The sequence below is a fragment of the Coregonus clupeaformis genome, chromosome 2 (assembly GCF_020615455.1).
Source record: "Coregonus clupeaformis isolate EN_2021a chromosome 2, ASM2061545v1, whole genome shotgun sequence".
In the NCBI taxonomy this organism is placed as follows: Eukaryota; Metazoa; Chordata; class Actinopteri; order Salmoniformes; family Salmonidae; genus Coregonus; species Coregonus clupeaformis.
Window position 1 is genome coordinate 39,949,589 of NC_059193.1, and position 20,585 is coordinate 39,970,173.

The 20,585-nt window shown below is 43.2% G+C and overlaps 1 protein-coding gene across 1 annotated transcript; it reads right to left on the reverse strand.

Annotated features, from left to right (window-relative positions):
• Positions 1 to 11,641: 11,641 nt before the first annotated feature.
• Positions 11,642 to 18,156, reverse strand: LOC121535091 (NF-kappa-B-activating protein). The gene is made up of 8 exons (XM_041841805.2): positions 17,630 to 18,156; positions 13,636 to 13,716; positions 13,451 to 13,515; positions 13,162 to 13,254; positions 13,025 to 13,064; positions 12,724 to 12,912; positions 12,354 to 12,503; positions 11,642 to 12,248 (listed from the first exon to the last, which is right to left on the reverse strand). Exons 1-8 carry the CDS (start codon positions 17,992 to 17,994, stop codon positions 12,074 to 12,076), a joined length of 1,158 nt encoding a protein of 385 aa, XP_041697739.1. The 5' UTR covers positions 17,995 to 18,156; the 3' UTR covers positions 11,642 to 12,073.
• Between the last annotated feature and the right edge of the window lie 2,429 nt (positions 18,157 to 20,585).

Sequence of the window (20,585 nt, forward strand, 5' to 3'; positions counted from 1 at the left end):
GTCCCTTGTTACCAGGTGCAATGTCATTGACCTCAGTCCGCCCTGGTGGTTGATGTGTGCAACCACGGTTGTGTTGTCTGTCAGTACTGGGATGAACTGCCGGAGTACAAGGTGAACCGCCTTGATCTCCAGTATGTTGAAGTGAGCCGTTGTCCATGGTGCTGACCATACACCATGGACCCCTGATTGGTTCAAGACTGCTCTCCATCCCTGTAAGGAGGCATCTGTGGTCAAAGTCACCCGGTTGTGAACTGTGCCTAGGAGAATTCCACTGGGAGTTTGAAGTGCTTTGTGCCCCCATTGTATTACTCTCCAGCAACTCATTGAAATTGTCAGCTTTTTGTGTTTGTCCCTTCTGGGACATAGATTGTGTCTGTTGTACCAGCGCTGTATTGGCCGCATGTGGAGCAAGCCCAATGGTACAACATGGACCTCAGCAGCTAGGAGGCCTAGGAGCCTCTGATTATCTAGCGCTGTCACCTGTTTTCTCAGTTTGAATGTTGAAAGACAATTTGTCAAAGATACCACTCTTTCTGGAGAGTGTTGTTCACATCATTTGAGTGTCCAGTGTCAAGTCCAGGAAGTCCACATACTGAGTGGGGACCAGAGAACTCTTTTCCAAGTTCATTGTTAGTCCCAACTCGGAGAGGTGATGTAAGACCATGCAAGTGTGTGCCAAAGCTTGGCTTTGTGACCCTGCACATACTGTATTAGCCAATCGTCTGAGTAGTTCAGGACCCTGATTCCTGCTTGGCGAAGGGGGGCAAGCGCTGCGCTTATGCACTTTGTGAAAGTGCGAAGGGCAAGCGAAAGGCCGAAGGGAAGAAACTTGAAATTGAAAAACATGTTTTTCGAAGGCAAATCTCAGGTATTTTCTGTGTGCTGGTAGAATGGGGATATGAAAGTATGTACTTTTGACGATAATTTGACAAAAGCTGGATCCCTTTTAGCCAGGACCCCTTTTCGGCCTAGATTAAATGGTTGCATTCAAGACAAGGTCGTTTTTATTGATCTGTTGTCAGTGTCATTAGAGTAGGCCTAGACTACCCTCATATTACTAAAATATTATGCTAATGTCTCCAGTCATATAAAGTGTAGTAGAATTGAATGAAATGTTTATCAAAGGCCACATTTTCCCGTGCAAAGGAAAGAAACATCTCTGATATAGCCTATAAACCTATGCCACTACGTGCCTATTAATAGTCTAAATTATCACTATCCAATCTACTCATCACATTAGGAATAGTAGGCTTACATTAGTCTGCAAATGTGATGAAAGAGGCATGCAATCCTTTGTTAAAGGTGCATTGTTATGGTGAAAAATTGCTTCCACAAAACTTGAAACTCACGCGACACATGCTAAGAGTACAAACTACTGTATCTAGATAGCTAATGTTGGCTAACTTACTATAGTGTTGTTGTTGTTAACCTGGTTAGCATAACAGCTAAACTAAACTCAAAATCGATCAGACTTGACTTACCAGTGATGAAAGGATCGTAACAGACTCTGTACTGACAGCTGTCTGGGTTCAGGTCTTGATGAGCAAAAAGGTTTCTTCGCTTTTCTGACAGTTATTGAGTCAACTGCAAGCCCTCTATGTTGAGTTGCACCCCCTTTTGCCCACAGAACAGCCTCAATTCGTAAGGAATGCTGGCCCATGTTGACCCCAATGCTTCCCACAGTTGTGTCAAATTGGCTGGATGTCCTTTGGGTGGTGGACCATTCTCAGTAGTGGAAAAAGTACCCATTTGTCGTACTTGAGTAAAAATAAAGATACATTAATAGAAAATTACTCAAGCAAAAGTGAAAGTCACCCAGTAAAATACTACTTAAGTAAAAGTCTAAAAGTATTTGGTTTTCATTATACTTAAGAATCAAAAGTAAATGTAATTGCTAAAATATACTTACAGTGGGGGAAAAAAGTATTTAGTCAGCCACCAATTGTGCAAGTTCTCCCACTTAAAAAGATGAGAGAGGCCTGTAATTTTCATCATAGGTACACGTCAACTATGACAGACAAAATGAGAAAAAGAAATCCAGAAAATCACATTGTAGGATTTTTAATGAATTTATTTGCAAATTATGGTGGAAAATAAGTATTTGGTCAATAACAAAAGTTTCTCAATACTTTGTTATATACCCTTTGTTGGCAATGACACAGGTCAAACATTTTCTGTAAGTCTTCACAAGGTTTTCACACACTGTTGCTGGTATTTTGGCCCATTCCTCCACGCATATCTCCTCTAGAGCAGTGATGTTTTGGGGCTGTCGCTGGGCAACACGGACTTTCAACTCCCTCCAAAGATTTTCTATGGGGTTGAGATCTGGAGACTGGCTAGGCCACTCCAGGACCTTGAAATGCTTCTTACGAAGCCACTCCTTCGTTGCCCGGGCGGTGTGTTTGGGATCATTGTCATGCTGAAAGACCCAGCCACGTTTCATCTTCAATGCCCTTGCTGATGGAAGGAGGTTTTCACTCAAAATCTCACGATACATGGCCCCATTCATTCTTTCCTTTACACGGATCAGTCGTCCTGGTCCCTTTGCAGAAAAACAGCCCCAAAGCATGATGTTTCCACCCCCATGCTTCACAGTAGGTATGGTGTTCTTTGGATGCAACTCAGCATTCTTTGTCCTCCAAACACGACGAGTTGAGTTTTTACCAAAAAGTTATATTATGGTTTCATCTGACCATATGACATTCTCCCAATCCTCTTCTGGATCATCCAAATGCACTCTAGCAAACTTCAGACGGGCCTGGACATGTACTGGCTTAAGCAGGGGGACACGTCTGGCACTGCAGGATTTGAGTCCCTGGCGGCGTAGTGTGTTGCTGATGGTAGGCTTTGTTACTTTGGTCCCAGCTCTCTGCAGGTCATTCACTAGGTCCCCCCGTGTGGTTCTGGGATTTTTGCTCACTGTTCTTGTGATCATTTTGACCCCACAGGGTGAGATCTTGTGTGGAGCCCCAGATCGAGGGAGATTATCAGTGGTCTTGTATGTCTTCCATTTCCTAATAATTGCTCCCACAGTTGATTTCTTCAAACCAAGCTGCTTACCTATTGCAGTTTCAGTCTTCCCAGCCTGGTGCAGGTCTACAATTTTGTTTCTGGTGTCCTTTGACAGCTCTTTGGTCTTGGTCATAGTGGAGTTTGGAGTGTGACTGTTTGAGGTTGTGGACAGGTGTCTTTTATACTGATAACAAGTTCAAACAGGTGCCATTAATACAGGTAACGAGTGGAGGACAGAGGAGCCTCTTAAAGAAGAAGTTACAGGTCTGTGAGAGCCAGAAATCTTGCTTGTTTGTAGGTGACCAAATACTTATTTTCCACCATAATTTGCAATCCCCCATTTGCAATCCCCCACTGTAATTCGCAATCCCCCACTGTAAGTATCAAATGTAAAAGTAAAGGTATAAAATAATTTCAAATTCCTTATATAAAGCAAACCAGAGGGCATCATTTTTCTTTTTTTTTTTTTTAATTTACGGATAGCCAGGGGCATGTTCTAATACTCAGACATCATTTACAAATGAAGCATGTGTTGAGTGAGTCCACCAGATCAGAGGCAGTAGGGATGATCAGGGATGTTCTCTTGATAAGTGCGTGAATTGGGCCATTTTCCTGTCTTGCTAAGCATTCAAAATGTAACGAGTACTTTTGGGTGTCAGGGAAAAATGTATGGAGTAAAAAGTACATACTTTTCTTTAGGAATGTAGAGAAGTAAAATTAAAAGTAGTCAAAAATATAAATAGTAAAGTAAGGTACAGATACCCCAAACAACTACTTAAGTAGTACTTTCAAGTATTTTTACTTAAGTACTTTACACCACTGACCATTCTTGATACACACGGGAAACTGTTGAGTGTGGAAAACTCAGAAGCGTTGCAGTTCTTGACACAAACCGGTGTGCCTGGCACCTACTACCATACCCCGTTCAAAGGCAATTAGATCTTTTATCTTGCCCATTCACCCTCTGAATGGCACACATACACAATCCATGTCTCAATTGTCTCAAGGCTTAACAATATTTTTTTTACCTGTCTCCTCCCCTTCATTTACACTGTTTGAAGTGGATTCAATAAGGGATCATAGCTTTCACCTGGATTCACCTGGTCAGTCTATGTCATGGAAAGAGAAGGTGTTCCTAATGTTTTGTACACTCAGTGTATGTGTCTTTCACACTATGTTGAGGGAGAAATCGGAGTGTAATGCTTGTATGGATGTCAACCCCAACTCACGTTCATGTCATTGTCACCAATCAACTGCATTCCAGTTAAAAGCGACTTTGACTACAACCACCGATTTCTGTATGCTAGCTATGCTAACCACCTTTTACGAACGGGAGTTAGCATTTAGCAGTCGCTTCTTCTAAACCTGAAAAGGGACAACTTCTAAATGTTATGCAGCAAAAACAACTAAATATATCCAAATCAGACTTAAGTAACCACATTGTGGCCCTGTTACAATACATAAATCATGACGGCTTTGACGAATATCTACTTCGTAACATCAGAATGGTCTGTGTTCCATTGACTCCTTTACCGCATCAATTTTTTCAGAGATCTTGCTATAATTTATCCTGAAAATCGTACAACTGTCAGGAAGAAAGAAATTCAAAAGTAAATTGCTAAGAGAATCCACTGAGACTCTGAGGGCAGACTTTATCCTGAAAGCAAACAAGGAAATCAAAGCAGACCTTCTGTTCTACACTGACCATCCAAATGCTTGGCACACAGACCTCCACAAGGCCAACAATTAAATGAAAATGGCTAAAAATAAAACAATGAGGCAAAAATACATTGATTTCACCCCCAAAGTAATATAAATATTTATAATAACGGCACTGTGATAGTTCAAGGTTCGGAGGCCAGTCTGGATACATTTGTCCAGGACTTTAATCAAATTAAACCTTTTTTTGCCAAACTCAAAACCTCTCCACCAAAACTGCCTACAACAGCCTCCACTTCCTTTGTGTCCCAGGATGTAGTCCCCAGTGTCCCTCTCCTTCCCTCGCCTGAAGCAGACATTGCCCTCAGCATGCCACTCTCACATGTGACACCTGCAGTATCACAGCATCTCAGAGAGGAGGAGATCAGCCTGGTGTGTCAGCATAGGGAGGAGATCCGGGAGCTGCAGAATGCTATCAGGTGCCTTGGGGAGGACAACCAGTCCCTCAGGATGAAAGTGTGCAGAGTACGAGATCACTGTTCACCACAGTCAATATAAGCTATCTCCAGGACCTGCAGAAGGAGCTACAAGATATAAGGCAGGAATTGGTCAGCCACCACCACCCACTCCTTAAAAAGTCTAGTAAAAACCTAGGATCCAGCAAACTGTTGAACAAGGACCCATCAAACAACCAACCCAGCTGACCCCCTCCACCCCAGTCTCACAGCCTGTGATTGCCCCCAGTCCTGCCATCCTCCACAGGCCTGAGAAGAAGCCTGACATTGTTTTGATGATGGACTCTAATGGAAGATGAATTCATGAGCATGAACTTTAAAATAAATAGTGGTGGCAAAGTTGTGGTGCCCCACATCTGAGAGAACCATGGAGCTCCTGACTGTGGCCCAGCTTGGTTCACAGAGCCTCATCATTGTACATACTGGAACCAATGACCTGCGTGCTCAACAGGAAAAGGTGGCCATATCACTTGGGAGGGTGATGGAAAGGGCCTCAACCACCTTCCCAGATGCAAGGATTGTAATGTCCACCCTGCTCCCATCGAGAGGATAAATGCCAGCCTCTCCCGGGACTGTGCTAAATGGCCAAATGTAAAATTGGCCCACCATCCCACCCTTAGTCTGGACTGTCTGTATGATAATGTACACTTGTTCATAGAGGCTGTCCCCACCTTTGCCAGGACACTAAAAGGTGTTTCTCTAGGTGGCCAGTCCACCTCACCCCACAGGAGCAGCAGACCAGCCACCAACTCCCTGAGACAAATCAAACGCTCCTTTAGGGAAAGGGCATACCTATTAAGTTGCACAACTGAATGCATTCAACCAAAATGTGTCTTCTGCATTAACCCAACCCCTCTGAATCAAGAGAGATGCAGCACTCTGCCTTAATCGACATCCATGTCATCAGCACCTGGGGAGCAGTTGTTGGGGGTTAACTGCCTTGCTCATAGGCAGAACAGCAGATTTTTCCACCTTGCCAGCTCGGGGATTCAAACCAGCAACCTTTCGGTTACTAGCCCAACACTCTTAACCCCTAGGCTACCTGCCGCCTGTAGACCTGCATCCGGTGGCTTCTCACAGAGACTTGAGAACAGCCAGCAACACTGCCCCCCCACATCACCCCCACCACTTCTCTCCCAGGAACTGCATGCAGATACACTGAGCTATGCCCAAGTCGTATGTAGTCACAGAGGCCCCACCCAGAGTTTGCAGCATCGGTGGCCACACTGCACTCCACAACAACCTCTTCAATTCCCCCCACAACCTCCCTCCCATGCTACCAGACCAGGCCCGCTTCAGCACAGCACAACCAGACCCGACCCATCACAGCACAGCTCTACTCGACTTGGCTCATCACAGCACAGCACAGCACAGCACAACCAGACCCGACCCATCACAGCACTACCAGACTAGGCCCACCTCAACTTAGCCCAGCTCTACACAGCACTGACCACTACCCTACGATTTGGCAAAACACTGTTGAGGGTAGTGCACCACATGATGCAGTCCACACCATGTATCATTCCCATCATCAGCCCTCATATGCTGAGAGTTTGGAGCTTCGCCAGCCACACTGCCCTCCGCACCACCCTCCTCAATTCCCCCCACAACCTCCCTCCCAGGCTAGTTTTTGATTACCCTCCCTACTCCCATCCCCAGTACAGGCTGGGGACAGTCCTGCCCCCCATGGCAGCCCCAACCCTGCAACAGGAGCCACACCAAGGCCTCCTGTGCACACCCAGAATGGAGCATCGGCAGCCACTCCAGTCTTCTGCAGCAGCTCCATCCCTTTGGAGGGAGCTTCATCCAGGTAGACTGAGCTCTGCCAACACTGCTCACCCAGTTCCCGCCCCAGCCCCTGTATCCAGCGACTTGATGGAGGTATGTCAAATGCTCAGTCTGCTCTGCTCTCACGTGGTTGGCCAGGGACCTTGGCAAAGACTCAGCTCACTCAACAAATAGCTGCAGATGACCCTATGCCTGTTAGCTCTTATGGGAATGAGCTGAATACCCCCTCTAACTGTAAATCTTGTAGGCTAATGCACCTAAATGTGCGAAGTATGATTTAAAACCTTTGACAGGAATCGTGTCCTGACATTCTTGTTCTCTCGGAAACATGATTAAATGGTTCTGTCTCTGATAAAGACATTGAAGTACAGTGGGGAGAACAAGTATTTGATACACTGCCAATTTTGCAGGTTTTCCTACTTACAAAGCATGTAGAGGTCTGTAATTTTTATCATAGGTGCACTTCAACTGTGAGAGACGGAATCTAAAACAAAAATCCAGAAAATCACATTGTATGATTTTTAAGTAATTCATTTGCATTTTATTGCATGACATAAGTATTTGATACATCAGAAAAGCAGAACTTAATATTTGGTACAGAAACCTTTGTTTGCAATTACAGAGATCATACGTTTCCTGTAGGTCTTGACCAGGTTTGCACACACTGCAGCAGGGATTTTGGCCCACTCCTCCATACAGACCTTCTCCATACAGACTTTCAGCTCCCTCCAAAGATTTTCTATTGGGTTCAGGTCTGGAGACTGGCTAGGCCACTCCAGGACCTTGAGATGCTTCTTACGGAGCCACTCCTTAGTTGCCCTGGCTGTGTGTTTCGGGTCGTTGTCATGCTGGAAGACCCAGCCACGACCCATCTTCAATGCTCTTACTGAGGGAAGGAGGTTGTTGGCCAAGATCTCGCGATACATGGCCCCATCCATCCTCCCCTCAATACGGTGCAGTCGTCCTGTCCCCTTTGCAGAAAAGCATCCCCAAAGAATGATGTTTCCACCTCCATGCTTCACGGTTGGGATGGTGTTCTTGGGGTTGTACTCATCCCTCTTCTTCCTCCAAACACGGCGAGTGGAGTTTAGACCAAAAAGCTATATTTTTGTCTCATCAGACCACATGACCTTCTCCCATTCCTACTCTGGATCATCCAGATGGTCATTGGCAAACTTCAGACGGGCCTGGACATGCGCTGGCTTGAGCAGGGGGACCTTGCGTGCACTGCAGGATTTTAATCCATGACGGCGTAGTGTGTTACTAATGGTTTTCTTTGAGACTGTGGTCCCAGCTCTCTTCAGGTCATTGACCAGGTCCTGCCGTGTAGTTCTGGGCTGATCCCTCACCTTCCTCATGATCATTGATGCCCCACGAGGTGAGATCTTGCATGGAGCCCCAGACCGAGGGTGATTGACCGTCATCTTGAACTTCTTCCATTTTCTAATAATTGCGCCAACAGTTGCTTGCCTATTGTCCTGTAGCCCATCCCAGCCTTGTGCAGGTCTACAATTTTATCCCTGATGTCCTTACACAGCTCTCTGGTCTTGGCCATTGTGGATAGGTTGGAGTCTGTTTGATTGAGTGTGTGGACAGGTGTCTTTTATACAGGTAACGAGTTAAAACAGGTGCAGTTAATACAGGTAATGAGTGGAGAACAGGAGGGCTTCTTAAAGAAAAACTAACAGGTCTGTGAGAGCCGGAATTCTAACTGGTTGGTAGGTGATCAAATACTTATGTCATGCAATAAAATGAAAATGAATTACTTAAAAATCATACAATGTGATTTTCTGGATTTTTGTTTTAGATTCCATCTCTCACAGTTGAAGTGTACCTATGATAAAAATTACAGACCTCTACATGCTTTGTAAGTAGGAAAACCTGCAAAATCGGCAGTGTATCAAATACTTGTTCTCCCCACTGTAAATGATTATAATGTATTTAGATGTGACAGATTACAAAAAGGGGAAAGAGTGTCCATATATGTAAAATCTAATTTCATGGCGTCCCTTAAATATTTCTGTTCCCAAGGTTGTAGATGTGTCCATAAACCAGAATACAAATTTATTTGTTGCTGGGATGTACTATCTCGATTAAGAAAGCTTAATCAAGCTACCTTTTAAGCTCCATCTCTGCTGGCGATCCTTCAAAATTGAGAAAAACAGTAAATGCACTGAAGTGTACAAATTCCTCTTCTTCCCAGCCTAAGCAAGTTCTGTCTGACTCTGGCATCATAACTGAGAAGAATGGGATAAGTGATGCTTCTAATCATAATTTTATCTCGGCAGGATTTTTATTTTAGAGAAACTGTGGTTTAATTGACCCTGGTCAATCGACTGCTCTTCCCTCTGCCAGCCTCTCGCTGACTTGGCGGTTAACCCGTCAACTTCTAGTGAATCTTTGTTTTCATTTCAACAGTTTACTACCTGTGATGTGCTAGATTCCTTCACTGGGGCTGATATGCTAGATCCATATTTGCTGCAGCTCTCTGCCCCCGATTGCTGAATCATTAACCCATATTTTTTACCTGACAATTATATCTGGTACTATCCCCAAGGTTTGGAAGGTGGCCCATGTACTCCCCCTTCCCAAGGTGGTGACCCTTGTCACCTAAATAATTATCTCCCTATTTCTAAACTTTCTTGCCTAGCTAAAATATTAGAAACCTTGATTAATTCTCAGCTAAGAGCTTTCTTATCTTTGAATGTATTCTAAATGTACATCAGTCGGGTTTTAGACCAGGTCATAGCACTATCTCTGCTGCATCCCTAGTTATAAATGATGTGGTTAACTGTATGGATAAAAGGCAACATTGTGCTGCCCTCTTCATTGACCTGTCAAAGGCCTTTGATATTGTTGCTCACTCACTGCTAATTCAGAGGCTTTCCTCAATTGGCCTAGACCAGGCTGCATGTAACTGGTTTAAAAATTACTTGACAGATAGAACTCAATGTGTATCTACTGATGGTGTTAAATCAGGTTTCCTGGATATTATGAAAGGTGTCCCGCAGGGGTCGATTCTGGGTCCTGTACTTTTTACTGTTTACATTAACAATATTGATTTGTCTGTAAAAAAAAAAGTTTTACCTGCACTGGTATGCCGATGATACTGTTGTGTATGCTATTGCCCCCACGGTTGACCAGGCTGTCTCTGAACTACAGTCTGCCTTCATTGTATTACATAAAAACTTTATTGACCTGAAATTAGTATTGCATGCAGGTAAAACTAAGTATATGTTGTTCTATAGAGCGCATAAAATAACTCTGATGATTGAAGTATATGCCGGGGCGGCAGGTAGCTTAGTGGTTAAGAGCGTTGTGCCAGTAACCGAAAGGTCGCTGGTTCTAATCCCCGAGCTGACTAGGTGAAAAATCTGTCGATTTGCCCTTGAGCAAGGCACTTAACCCTAATTGCTCCTGTAAGTCGCTCTGGATAAGAGCGTCTGCTAAATGAGTAGAAATGTAAAATGTACTTTGGATGGTGTCCATATTGATTGTGTCCCTGCTTACAAATATCTGGATTGAGGAAAAGCTGTCTTTTAAAAAGCATATTCATGAGTTAAGAAGCGGAGAATAAAAATGGGTTACTTGTATAGAAATAGGTCATGCCTCTCGCTAAATAGTAGAAAGCAGATTATTCAGTAGACGTTCCTATCGGTCCTAGACTATGGCTGCCACTTAATTAAAGTCAGTTTTAGTACTCAACACTATGTTTTCATTTATAAAGCTCTTTTACAAAAAGTCCCACTGTACCTAACATCTTTACTAGACTTTAGACATGAGTTACCACACCCGGTCTCAGGGATGGCTAACTCTGGAAATTCCTTTGGTATCTGAGTTAGGTAAATCAGCTTTTAGTTCATATTTGTGGAACAATGTTCAAAATGTCCTTAAATCTGATGTTATGGTGCCTCTAGGGCATTTCAGAAAGCTGTTTGAGGACCTTATTACTGATGAATGTGTTTGTTTTTTATGGCCATGTTTTTCTTTCTGCTTGCATTTTGTATTTATATTTTGATGTGTGTATTTTCTGTAATTTCTGCAATTCAGGGCTCATCTGTAAACGAGACCTTGGTCTCAGAATGACTCCCTGATCAAATCAAGTTTAAATAAAGAAATCAAAAATTGTTTGAGATGAGGAGGGTGTGTGCCTTATGGTTTCCTTGAAATGCAATACCACCAGTGTCTTATGTACAGAGATGCACTTCTGTAGAAATATAGCTAAACAAAATAGGTTGTAGTAGGGTAAAACTATGAACCGGTCTCCTACCACCAGACATTTGAATGTTGTTTACAAGATGAATGGCTTGGTTTGATTTTCAGTGCTAGGCCTTTACCAGCAGTTGGGCTGCAGCTAACAAAACAGTAGGATACTTAGACAAGAGATGGTTGGAAGCTTGCATTTAAACAAACCCTCATTGCTATATTGACCCCAATTTCCTTCCGCTTCCTAAAGCACATTGTGCCAAAGAATTACAATTCTTCCAGTCTAGAGACTATTTGTACTATCTCCCTGGCATCAGTTTCCTGGCATCAATGTTTAGAATAATAAAAAGGTGAACCATATTAAATCAAGGTAGAATATAATAACCAATATATCTCAAATGCATTTCCCAGAGAAAATCAAACAACTCAATTTACCTATTAAATAAAGCATAAAACCCCACTATTTTAAAATGATTTATTAATTCTGAACATGTAACCTGTGATTTTACATGCACATTTCCAACATTAAAAGTTACATCAATAGGTTCAGGGATGGATTGGATTTGATTTGTTGGGATGCACAATATAGTAATAGCATAATACAAAATGGCTCTATACACTAAGTATAGCTGCCTGGTCCATTCGTGTGTTTGCTTTGTGACCCCAGAAAAACAAGCACTTTCCAATATTCACTTTCTGACTACTTTCTACATAAACAAAATAGTCCACTGTGTCAGAGATGCTTGAAATATAGGCTTAATTCCCAATACAAAGAGGAAAGAAAGTACATTATCAAATCATGAAACGATTGGAAACTAAACACAACGAAAGATAATGTTGGTAAAAAACGGTCTCCGAAGCTTAAAGTTCTGAAAGGAGAGAAACAAAATGGTTCATTTCTCCTCTTTGCCTTTAGTTTTCCTGTACACCATTTCTCTGAAGCTGGAGAGGATTTTGCTCTCCCTCTTTCTCCTTTCCTCCTGGTTGAAAGATGCCAGGGCTCTCTTTTCATCAGCACTGTAGATCTGGTTTTCCTTTCTCAGACGCACAGCCTCCATACGACGATGTCTGGGGGTTACAAAATTGCAATGAGCGTTACAAAGCAGTCAACCAAATGTGTAAAATATGAAATATTTGAAACGTCAAAATGTAAACAGAAGAGTACTAATGTACCTGCTACCGCTCATCACGAAGCCAGACATCTCAAAGGTTGCGATTTCGTCGCTGGTCAACCCGATTTCACCTCTTCTTGGGATACGCTTGCCTGCTTTCACATACTCTGCCATAGCAGCACCCTCACCTGGCAGCAGTGCATGACCAAAACTAGGGGGAAACGGTATGTAAATCATTTGGCTATTCATTGATATTATTATTGTTATTATTGATAATAAAAAATAAAAGAATAGACCTGCATTTTAAAAGCCGAATATAGTGTGGTAATATCCTGACAAAATGTGGAAGCAAGTTGTACCAAGCGACAGACTCAAACTTGGGTCATATTCTTGAATGTAAGAAAGATCCTTCTATGTAAAGAGATACTCACTCGAGAGGCTTGTCGTCCTGGGACAGGTGGGTGAGTGGGGCCTCAGGGCCCACCATGTGTTCGTCGATGCAGGTCCTCTCCACCCACAGATCCCCGTTGGCATCCTCCTCCTCCGACCCGTCACTGCTGGAGTCGCTCGCTGACTGCTTGCGGTTCTTCTTCGCCTTCCTCTTCTTGGACTTCTTTGACCTATGAGGAGAAGCCAAAACACGGTTGAGGAAAACGCTGTAGTGTATAGGTATGTCATGTATTCGTTATGGACGGTTGACTAGAGGTAGGAAGTAGACGTGAGTGAACTTACTTTTTGCTCTTCTTCTTTTTCTTCTTTTTAACTTCCTCACCTGAAAGAAAACTAAATTAGAGGGTGAAATAAACTTAGCCGGACAAGCAGCCTTTGTAATTGAATTGAACATTTTTTTAAGGTGAAACATTTCTCACCACCAGAGTCCGATTCTGACTCGCTGTCATTGGAGTGTTTCTTGTTCTTCTTCTTTTTGGATTTCCTCCTCTTCTTTTTCTTCTTCTTATCATCTATGAATTATAGTGCACTTGTCTTGATCTCTCGCCAATTCAAGGGTGTAATCAGAACATACATTTGACTTACTACGTAATATAGTATGCCCAGTTTACACTTTGTTCTTGACTAGTCAATGCATGTCATTCAGTCAGATGTAGGCTAACTGAGAACACAGACTTTCATTATAAAAGGCTAATTCAGCATACTCACCTGATGAGCTTGAATCTGAGCTGCTGTTTTTCACATCCTCTTCAACTGGGGTATGTTCATCAGAGCTTATTGAAAAAGGACACAAAATGATCTAAACATGGATAATTTGATAGTTGGTGTGTATAGCCCAACTCTTGGAACTCTTGTACTTGATTAGTCAGATCAGATGCATGATAATTACTTACTCTGGTGCCATTACTCTTGGTGAATAGCCCCAGACCTCAGGTGATCCAAGTTCACCAATTCTCTCCCTCTCTTGTAGCCGCCTGGAATGAAATTCATATCATTAGAAATATACAAGAAATACATTAAACCTTGTGACCAATTGAGTGATGACCAATCGTAGCCCTAGGCAGAGGAAGAGGCGAAGCAAGAGGTTTTTCTCCGCCCAAAATCTGTCCACAAAAACAAGCCCACGAAGTGAGGATTTTTTGTATGGTGGTCAAAAAATGTAATTGCTAACTTGCTATGTGAGGCTTATTTGATCTAATAGAAGTTTCGTAATGGTTAGGTTGTTACAAATATACTGATACAAGTGGACTCACGTGGCACTTCGCAACTTACCCAAAAACTACTTTATATTGGAGTTGTGCCTGTTGTCATAGAGATGGATAGGATTCATCATGGATATAACCTGTTTTAGCATGGACATTACCATTGAGGGCTTCCACCATTTAAAGTAGTCAACTGGGTGAGGATTCCTATGAGTTCGGTGCAATCAGCTAATGAAGAAGCAGAAAATGTACTGCAAAGATCATTCCTCTATCGATCTCTATGGCCTGTTGTTCACACTATCTGCCCTCTCATTGGCGAGAATGGTCCCACCTCATCTCGCCTCCTGGGACTACGGTTCCCGTTCAGGACAAAGATGGCAGAAGTGGATGTTGAGGTCGGATCAAGCAGCGCGTCAAGCAAAGTTGGTGAAGATGAATGTTCTGAATGGACAACAGTAGTAGCGAAAACTGGAACAAAAAGGAAATTGTTTAGAATTGGAGTGGAAGATTTGTGTATGAATGATAATGAATCGCTTGTTGTTGGGATGTGTTTGTTGAGTAAGGATGCATATGTGGGAAACCCGTTTGAGGTGTCGAAAATTGTGAAGTATGCGCTGGGAGAAGTGGAGTCTATCAGAGTGACCAGGAATGGTCTTATTTTGATTAATTGTATTTCTGAAGAACAGAGGAAGATTGCAGTGAGCCTCAAAAGAATCAGAACAACAGAAGTTGTGTTTTGAACTTTGGAGTAGAGCACCCATCAAAGGAGTCATCTTAGGGGTGACGACGGATGTTCAGGTTGAATACCTGAAGAAAATTCCTGGTGTGGTTGGTGTCCGGCGTCTGACCTGCTGGGTGAATGGAGAAAAAGAAGAAAGTCTGTCGGTCCTGTTGTTTTTTGATAAAGAGCAAATACCTACGCATGTGAAGCTTGGTTATGTAAGATACGCTGTAAGAGCTTTCGTTCCCAAACCATTGCAGTGTAAGAATTGTAAAGGATTTGGCCATGTTTCAAGTGTGTGCAGACAGACAGAGTATATTGAAGAACGGTGTGTAGAATGACGACGGTGTTGCAATTGTGATTGGGATCATGATCCCCGAGTTCCTGGAGTGCCCTGTAAGGGTGAAGGAGATTGAGTTGGCAAAACTTTCAGCGGTCAATCGAATCTCCTATGCAGAGGCAATTAAAATAATTGAGAAAAAAAGTGATGCTAGTGAAGATATGGTAGTGGATGCACCACAGCTTCTAGTAAATGTTTGCTGCCAGTCAAAAGATACCCTGTGTGATAAAACGGTGGATTTTGTGGCGTTCATTGACAGTTAAACTGTACAGCACAAGTCTCAAAGAAGTCTAAGAAACTGGACATTATTGTGGCAGAAAAGTTTTGGGGATTTAAGGATTTTACATCTGAAGACTTGCAAGGGGTACTGGCGCCAGAAGACCCACCCTCCCAGGCTCCCCTTGAGCCTGTGTAGGTATCAGATCTATTTGATTTTTAACAGAAAGGTTGTTTGATTTAGTTTAGTTTTTATTATTTTTTTGTTTTTCAATTTTGGGGAATCCTGTTTCCATCCCGCACAGTAGGTGGCGGATGCACATTAAATTGTGCGATCGACAATATACCATAGAAGAAGATCTCGCCTCCCTTCCATCTTTGAGGACATGTATTTCCATTGTTAGTGGTCGCTCGAATAACTTAAGAATTTCACTGTACCCTGCAATTACATCTGCGACCCTGTGCATGTGACTAATAAACTAATTGAATATTTTGTCAATATAATAGACAATCTTTGTCCTAGGCTAGAGGCACTGGATGTGCAATTACCAATAGCCTGAAATCCACTTAGTCCAGAGTTAACACACCTGAATCAAATGATCAAGGCTGTGATTGGTTGAGTCAGGTGTATAGGCATCTTGGGCTGGAACAAAAGCCAACAATCTGCAGCCCAGGAGGTCATCTCTGCTTTGGCTCAATTTAAACAGGACTTCACAAATCCTTGAAACAATTTGTCGTTAGCTATCTAGTGTGGGTCAAGTGTTGCATTTGCACTGATACTACAGTCGTGGTCAAATGTTTTGAGAATGACACAAATATTAATTTTCACAAAGTCTGCTGCCTCAGTTTTTATGATGGCAATTTGCTTATACTCCAGAATGTTATGAAGAGTGATCAGATGAATTGCAATTAACTGCAAAGTCCCTCTTTGCCATGAAAACTTAATCCCCCAAAAAACATTTCCACTGCATTTCAGCCCTGCCACAAAAGGACCAGCTGACATGTCAGTGATTCTCTCGTTAACACAGGTGAGAGTGTTGACGAGGACACGGCTGGAGATCACTCTGTCATGCTGATTGAGTTAGAATAACAGACTGGAAGCTTTAAAAGGAGGGTGGTGCTTGAAATCATTGTTCTTCCTCTGTTAACCATGGTTACCTGCAAGGAAACACATGCCGTCATCATTGCGTTGCACAAAAAGGGCATCACAGGCAAGGATATTGCTGCTAGTAAGATTGCACCTAAATCAACCATTTTTCAGATCATCAAGAACTTCAAGGAGAGAGGTTCAATTGTTGTGAAGAAGGCTTCAGGGCGCCCAAGAAAGTCCAGCAAGTGCCAGGACCGTCTCCTAAAGTTGATTCAGCTGCGGGATCGGGGCACCACCAGTGCAGAGCTTGCTCAGGAATGGCAGCAGGCAGGTGTGAGTGCATCTGCACGCACAGTGAGGCGAAGACTTTTGGAGGATGGCCTGGTGTTAAGAAGGGCAGCGAGGAAGCCACTTCTCTCCAGGAAAAACATCAGGGACAGACTGATATTCTGCAAAAGGTACAGGGATTGTACTGCTGAGGACTGGGGTAAAGTAATTTTCTCTGAATCCCCTTTCCGATTGTTTGGGGCATCCGGAAAAAAGCTTGTCCGGAGAAGACAAGGTGAGCGCTACCATCAGTCCTGTGTCATGCCAACAATAAAGCATCCTGAGACCATTCATGTGTGGGGTTGCTTCTCAGCCAAGGGAGTGGGCTCACTCACAATTTTGCCTAACAACACAGCCATGAATAAAGAATGGTACCAACACATCCTCCGAGAGCAACTTCTCCCAACCATCCAAGAACAGTTTGGTGACGAACAATGCCTTTTCCAGCATGATGGAGCACCTTGCCATAAGGCAAAAGTGATAACTAAGTGGCTCGGGGAACAAAACATCGACATTTTGGGTCCATGGCCAGGAAACTCCCCAGACCTTAATCCCATTGAGAACTTGTGGTCGATCCTCAAGAGGCGGGTGGACAAACAAAAACCCACAAATTGACAAACTCCAAGCATTGATTATGCAAGAATGGGCTGCCATCAGTCAGGATGTGGCCCAGAAGTTAATTGACAGTATGCCAGGGCGGATTGCAGAGGTCTTGAAAAAGAACACTGCAAATATTGACTCTTTGCATAAACTTAATGTAATTGTCAATAAAAGCCTTTGACACTTGGAATGCTTGTAATTATACTTCAGTATACCATAGTAACATCTGATATATCTAAAAACACTGAAGCAGCAAACTTTGAAGACCAATACTTGTCATTCTCAAAACTTTTGACCACGAGTCACGACTGTAGTTAGCTGTGCATAAATAGGTCTAAACAGCTGAGACAAGGTGGTAACTAATTCACTTGCGCGCGCGAACTCCATTTACCTGGAGATGAAGGCGTCTTGTCTCTGGCGTTGAGCATCATCCCGTTCGTAGTAATCATTCCTGCCGCCACCACCTCCGTATCTGCCAGCGCCGCCACCGCGCTGATCCGACCAGCTGTGGTTACTGTACCTCTCTCGAGACTTAGAACGACTGCGGGGGTTTTCCGTACGAAACCTTTTGGCATTTCTCTCTCTCATTTCTCTTTCCCTCTCGGACATTCGAGGAGGTTTAAGCTCTTCTTCATATCTGGGGCCCTTGGGCATGGGCCCAAAGACTGGACTGGAGTCGCGAGATCGACTGCCGCTGCCAGATCGGCTCCGTCGTCGTCTTCTGGGGCCTCTCTGTTCTTGATCAGACAGAGGCATAGCTAACGTGTTTTATGTCCGCTAATGCGAAAAGCCTAAATTCGATAGGTAGGTGACGAATAAACTAACTACCTAATCTACTATATAGGCCACACAGCGTTGTTTATGCTTGAGTTCAGAAACGGGAAATGATTGGGTCCGTGCGACTGTAAACAGGTCCCCCTTGAAACATGCAGCACAATGCTCTTCAGTTCCGCGTAGTTAGCAGACGCTCTAGTAAATTTGACTTGTGGGCTGTATTAATTATATAAAATAATACCGTTGAACATATCTAGTTTAAAACGTTTTGAACTGCAGCAAATGTGTAGATATCACACCAGATGCAACTCTTTTGCGTTTTGCGACTCCTGTTGGCCATGCATGAACTACCAGCAGGTTGTTTGTAGCGAATTTGGAGCGCAGCTAACATGGGCCACATACAGACTCATTGTCTCCAGGATCCCACGAGAATTCGTTGTATTGGGTGTGCCATAAGGGGAAAATATGACTGTTAGTAAAGCACCATGGATAAAGTCGTTTATACTGACTCTGCACACCCACTCATATGCAAGCTGCTGCTACTCTGTTTATCTTATATCCGGTTGCCTAGTCCCCTTAGCCCAGGGGTGTCAAACTCATTTTAGCTCAGGGGCCACATGGAGGAAAATCTATTCCCAAGTGGGCCGGACCGGAAAAATCATGGTATATATAACTTAAAAACAACAACTTCAGATTGTTTTCTTTGTTTTAATACGATCAACATACAACATAAAGCTGGAGCCTGAGGACAGTGTGTCCAAAATAGTACAAGCACAACATCACTATTAATCATAAAACACGTCAAGTTTATTTGAAAATTCTAAAGAAAAAGAACACACAAACACACAATGCCTCAGTGATTAACAGAACTGTTTCACAGATCACAGAACTATATCAGGGTGTCATTTCTCAGGCAGAAATGTAGATAAAAATTATGAAATCCTGTTCCCCAAACAAGTGCAAGAACCACAGAGTCAAGAATAGGCTAATTATACAAATAAAATCAATTAAAAACAATAGCACATCAACATAAAAACATATAAACATAAATCTGAAAGCGTTGCTCAAACTCCCGTAACAGTCCAGTTATTTTATCTTTGAACCGCTTCATGTCTGCCACATGTTGGGTCGCGCACACATTTTTCAGACAGGGGAAGTGAGCTGCATCACCACCGGCAAGTTGCGTCTCCCACAATGACAGCTTCAACTTGAAAGAACGTATGCTGTCATAATACTGCGTGACAACTTTGTTGCGCCCTTGCAGCTGTTGGTTCAAGTTATTCAGGCGGCAGGTAGCTTAGTGGGTAAGAGCGTTGTGCCAGTAACCGAAAGGTCGCTGGTTCTAATCCCAGAGCCGACTAGGTGAAAAATCTGTCGATGTGCCCTTGAGCAAGGCACTTAACCCTAATTGCTCCTGTAAGTCGCTCTGGATAAGAGCGTCTGCTAAATGACTAAAAATTTAAATGTAAAAAATTCAGGTGCTCTGTAAAATCCACCATAAATGCAAGGTCCGGCATCCATTCTGTGGAATGAAATTCTAACACTGGTTTGCCCTTTTCTTCCATGAACTGTTCAATTTCTTCTCGTAAATCAAAGAAACGCCTCAGCACAGCACCTCGGCTTAACCATCTTACCTCAGTGTGGTATGGCAGGCCATAGATGTGGTCTTTCTCTCTGAGAAGGCTGTCAAACTGACGGTGATTCAGGCTTCTGGATCGGATGAAATTAACAGTTTGGATGACCACCTTCATGACGTTATCCATCTTTAATGACTTGCAACACAAAGCCTCCTGGTGCAAAATACAGTGAAAAGTCAAAAAATCACGTCCTCCATTTGCAGATTGCACTTTCTCTCTGAACTTTGTCACAACGCCTGCTTTTTTCCCGATCATTGAGGGCGCACCATCTGTAGCCAGGCTGACAGCGCGGGACCAGTCCACTCCGACCCTGTCCAGCTGCTGTCGTTGTATCTGTCATCGGCACCAACTCCACTAACTCCTCGGTGACGGTCAATGTGTCATCAACTCCGCGGATGAAAAAATGGCCAGTTGTGCAACATCTGTAATGTCTGTGCTTTCATCAATTGCAACCGAAAACGCAATAAATGACTTTACTTTTTGCTTCAACTGGCTGTCCAAATCCACTGAAAGATCGGAAATCCTGTCTGCAACTGTGTTTCTTGTCAGGCTGATATTTGCAAAAGCCTGCCGCTTTTCAGGGCACACAATCTCCGCTGCCTTCATCATGCATGTTTTTACAAATTCACCCTCACTAAATGGTTTTGAAGCCACTGCGATTTCATTAGCAATGAGGTAGCTAGCTTTCACTGCAGCGTCACTGATGTCTCGGCTGTGAGTAAACACAGACTGCTGTTTCTTCAGACCCGCCAACAGTTCATTCACCTTCTCTCATCTCCGCTGTCCTTGAAAGTTGTCATATTTGTCGGCATGAAGACTCACATAGTGGTGACGAAGGTTATATTCTTTCAGCACTGCAACATGCTCTGAACACACCAAACATACAGCTTTCCCATTCAATTCCGTGATTAAATAGGATGACAATTTTTCTTGGAA

Bases quoted from the DNA above. Each gene is read 5' to 3' on its own strand.
- LOC121535091 (XM_041841805.2), bottom strand. From the start codon at position 17,994: ATGCCTCTGTCTGATCAAGAACAGAGAGGCCCCAGAAGACGACGACGG. The intron at 13,717-17,629 runs GTAAATGGAGTT...ATTTCATTCCAG, and splicing joins CAAGACGCCTTCATCTCCAG to GCGGCTACAAGAGAGGGAGA. The intron at 13,255-13,450 runs GTGAGTATGCTG...TATAATTCATAG, and splicing joins CTCAGATTCAAGCTCATCAG to ATGATAAGAAGAAGAAAAAG.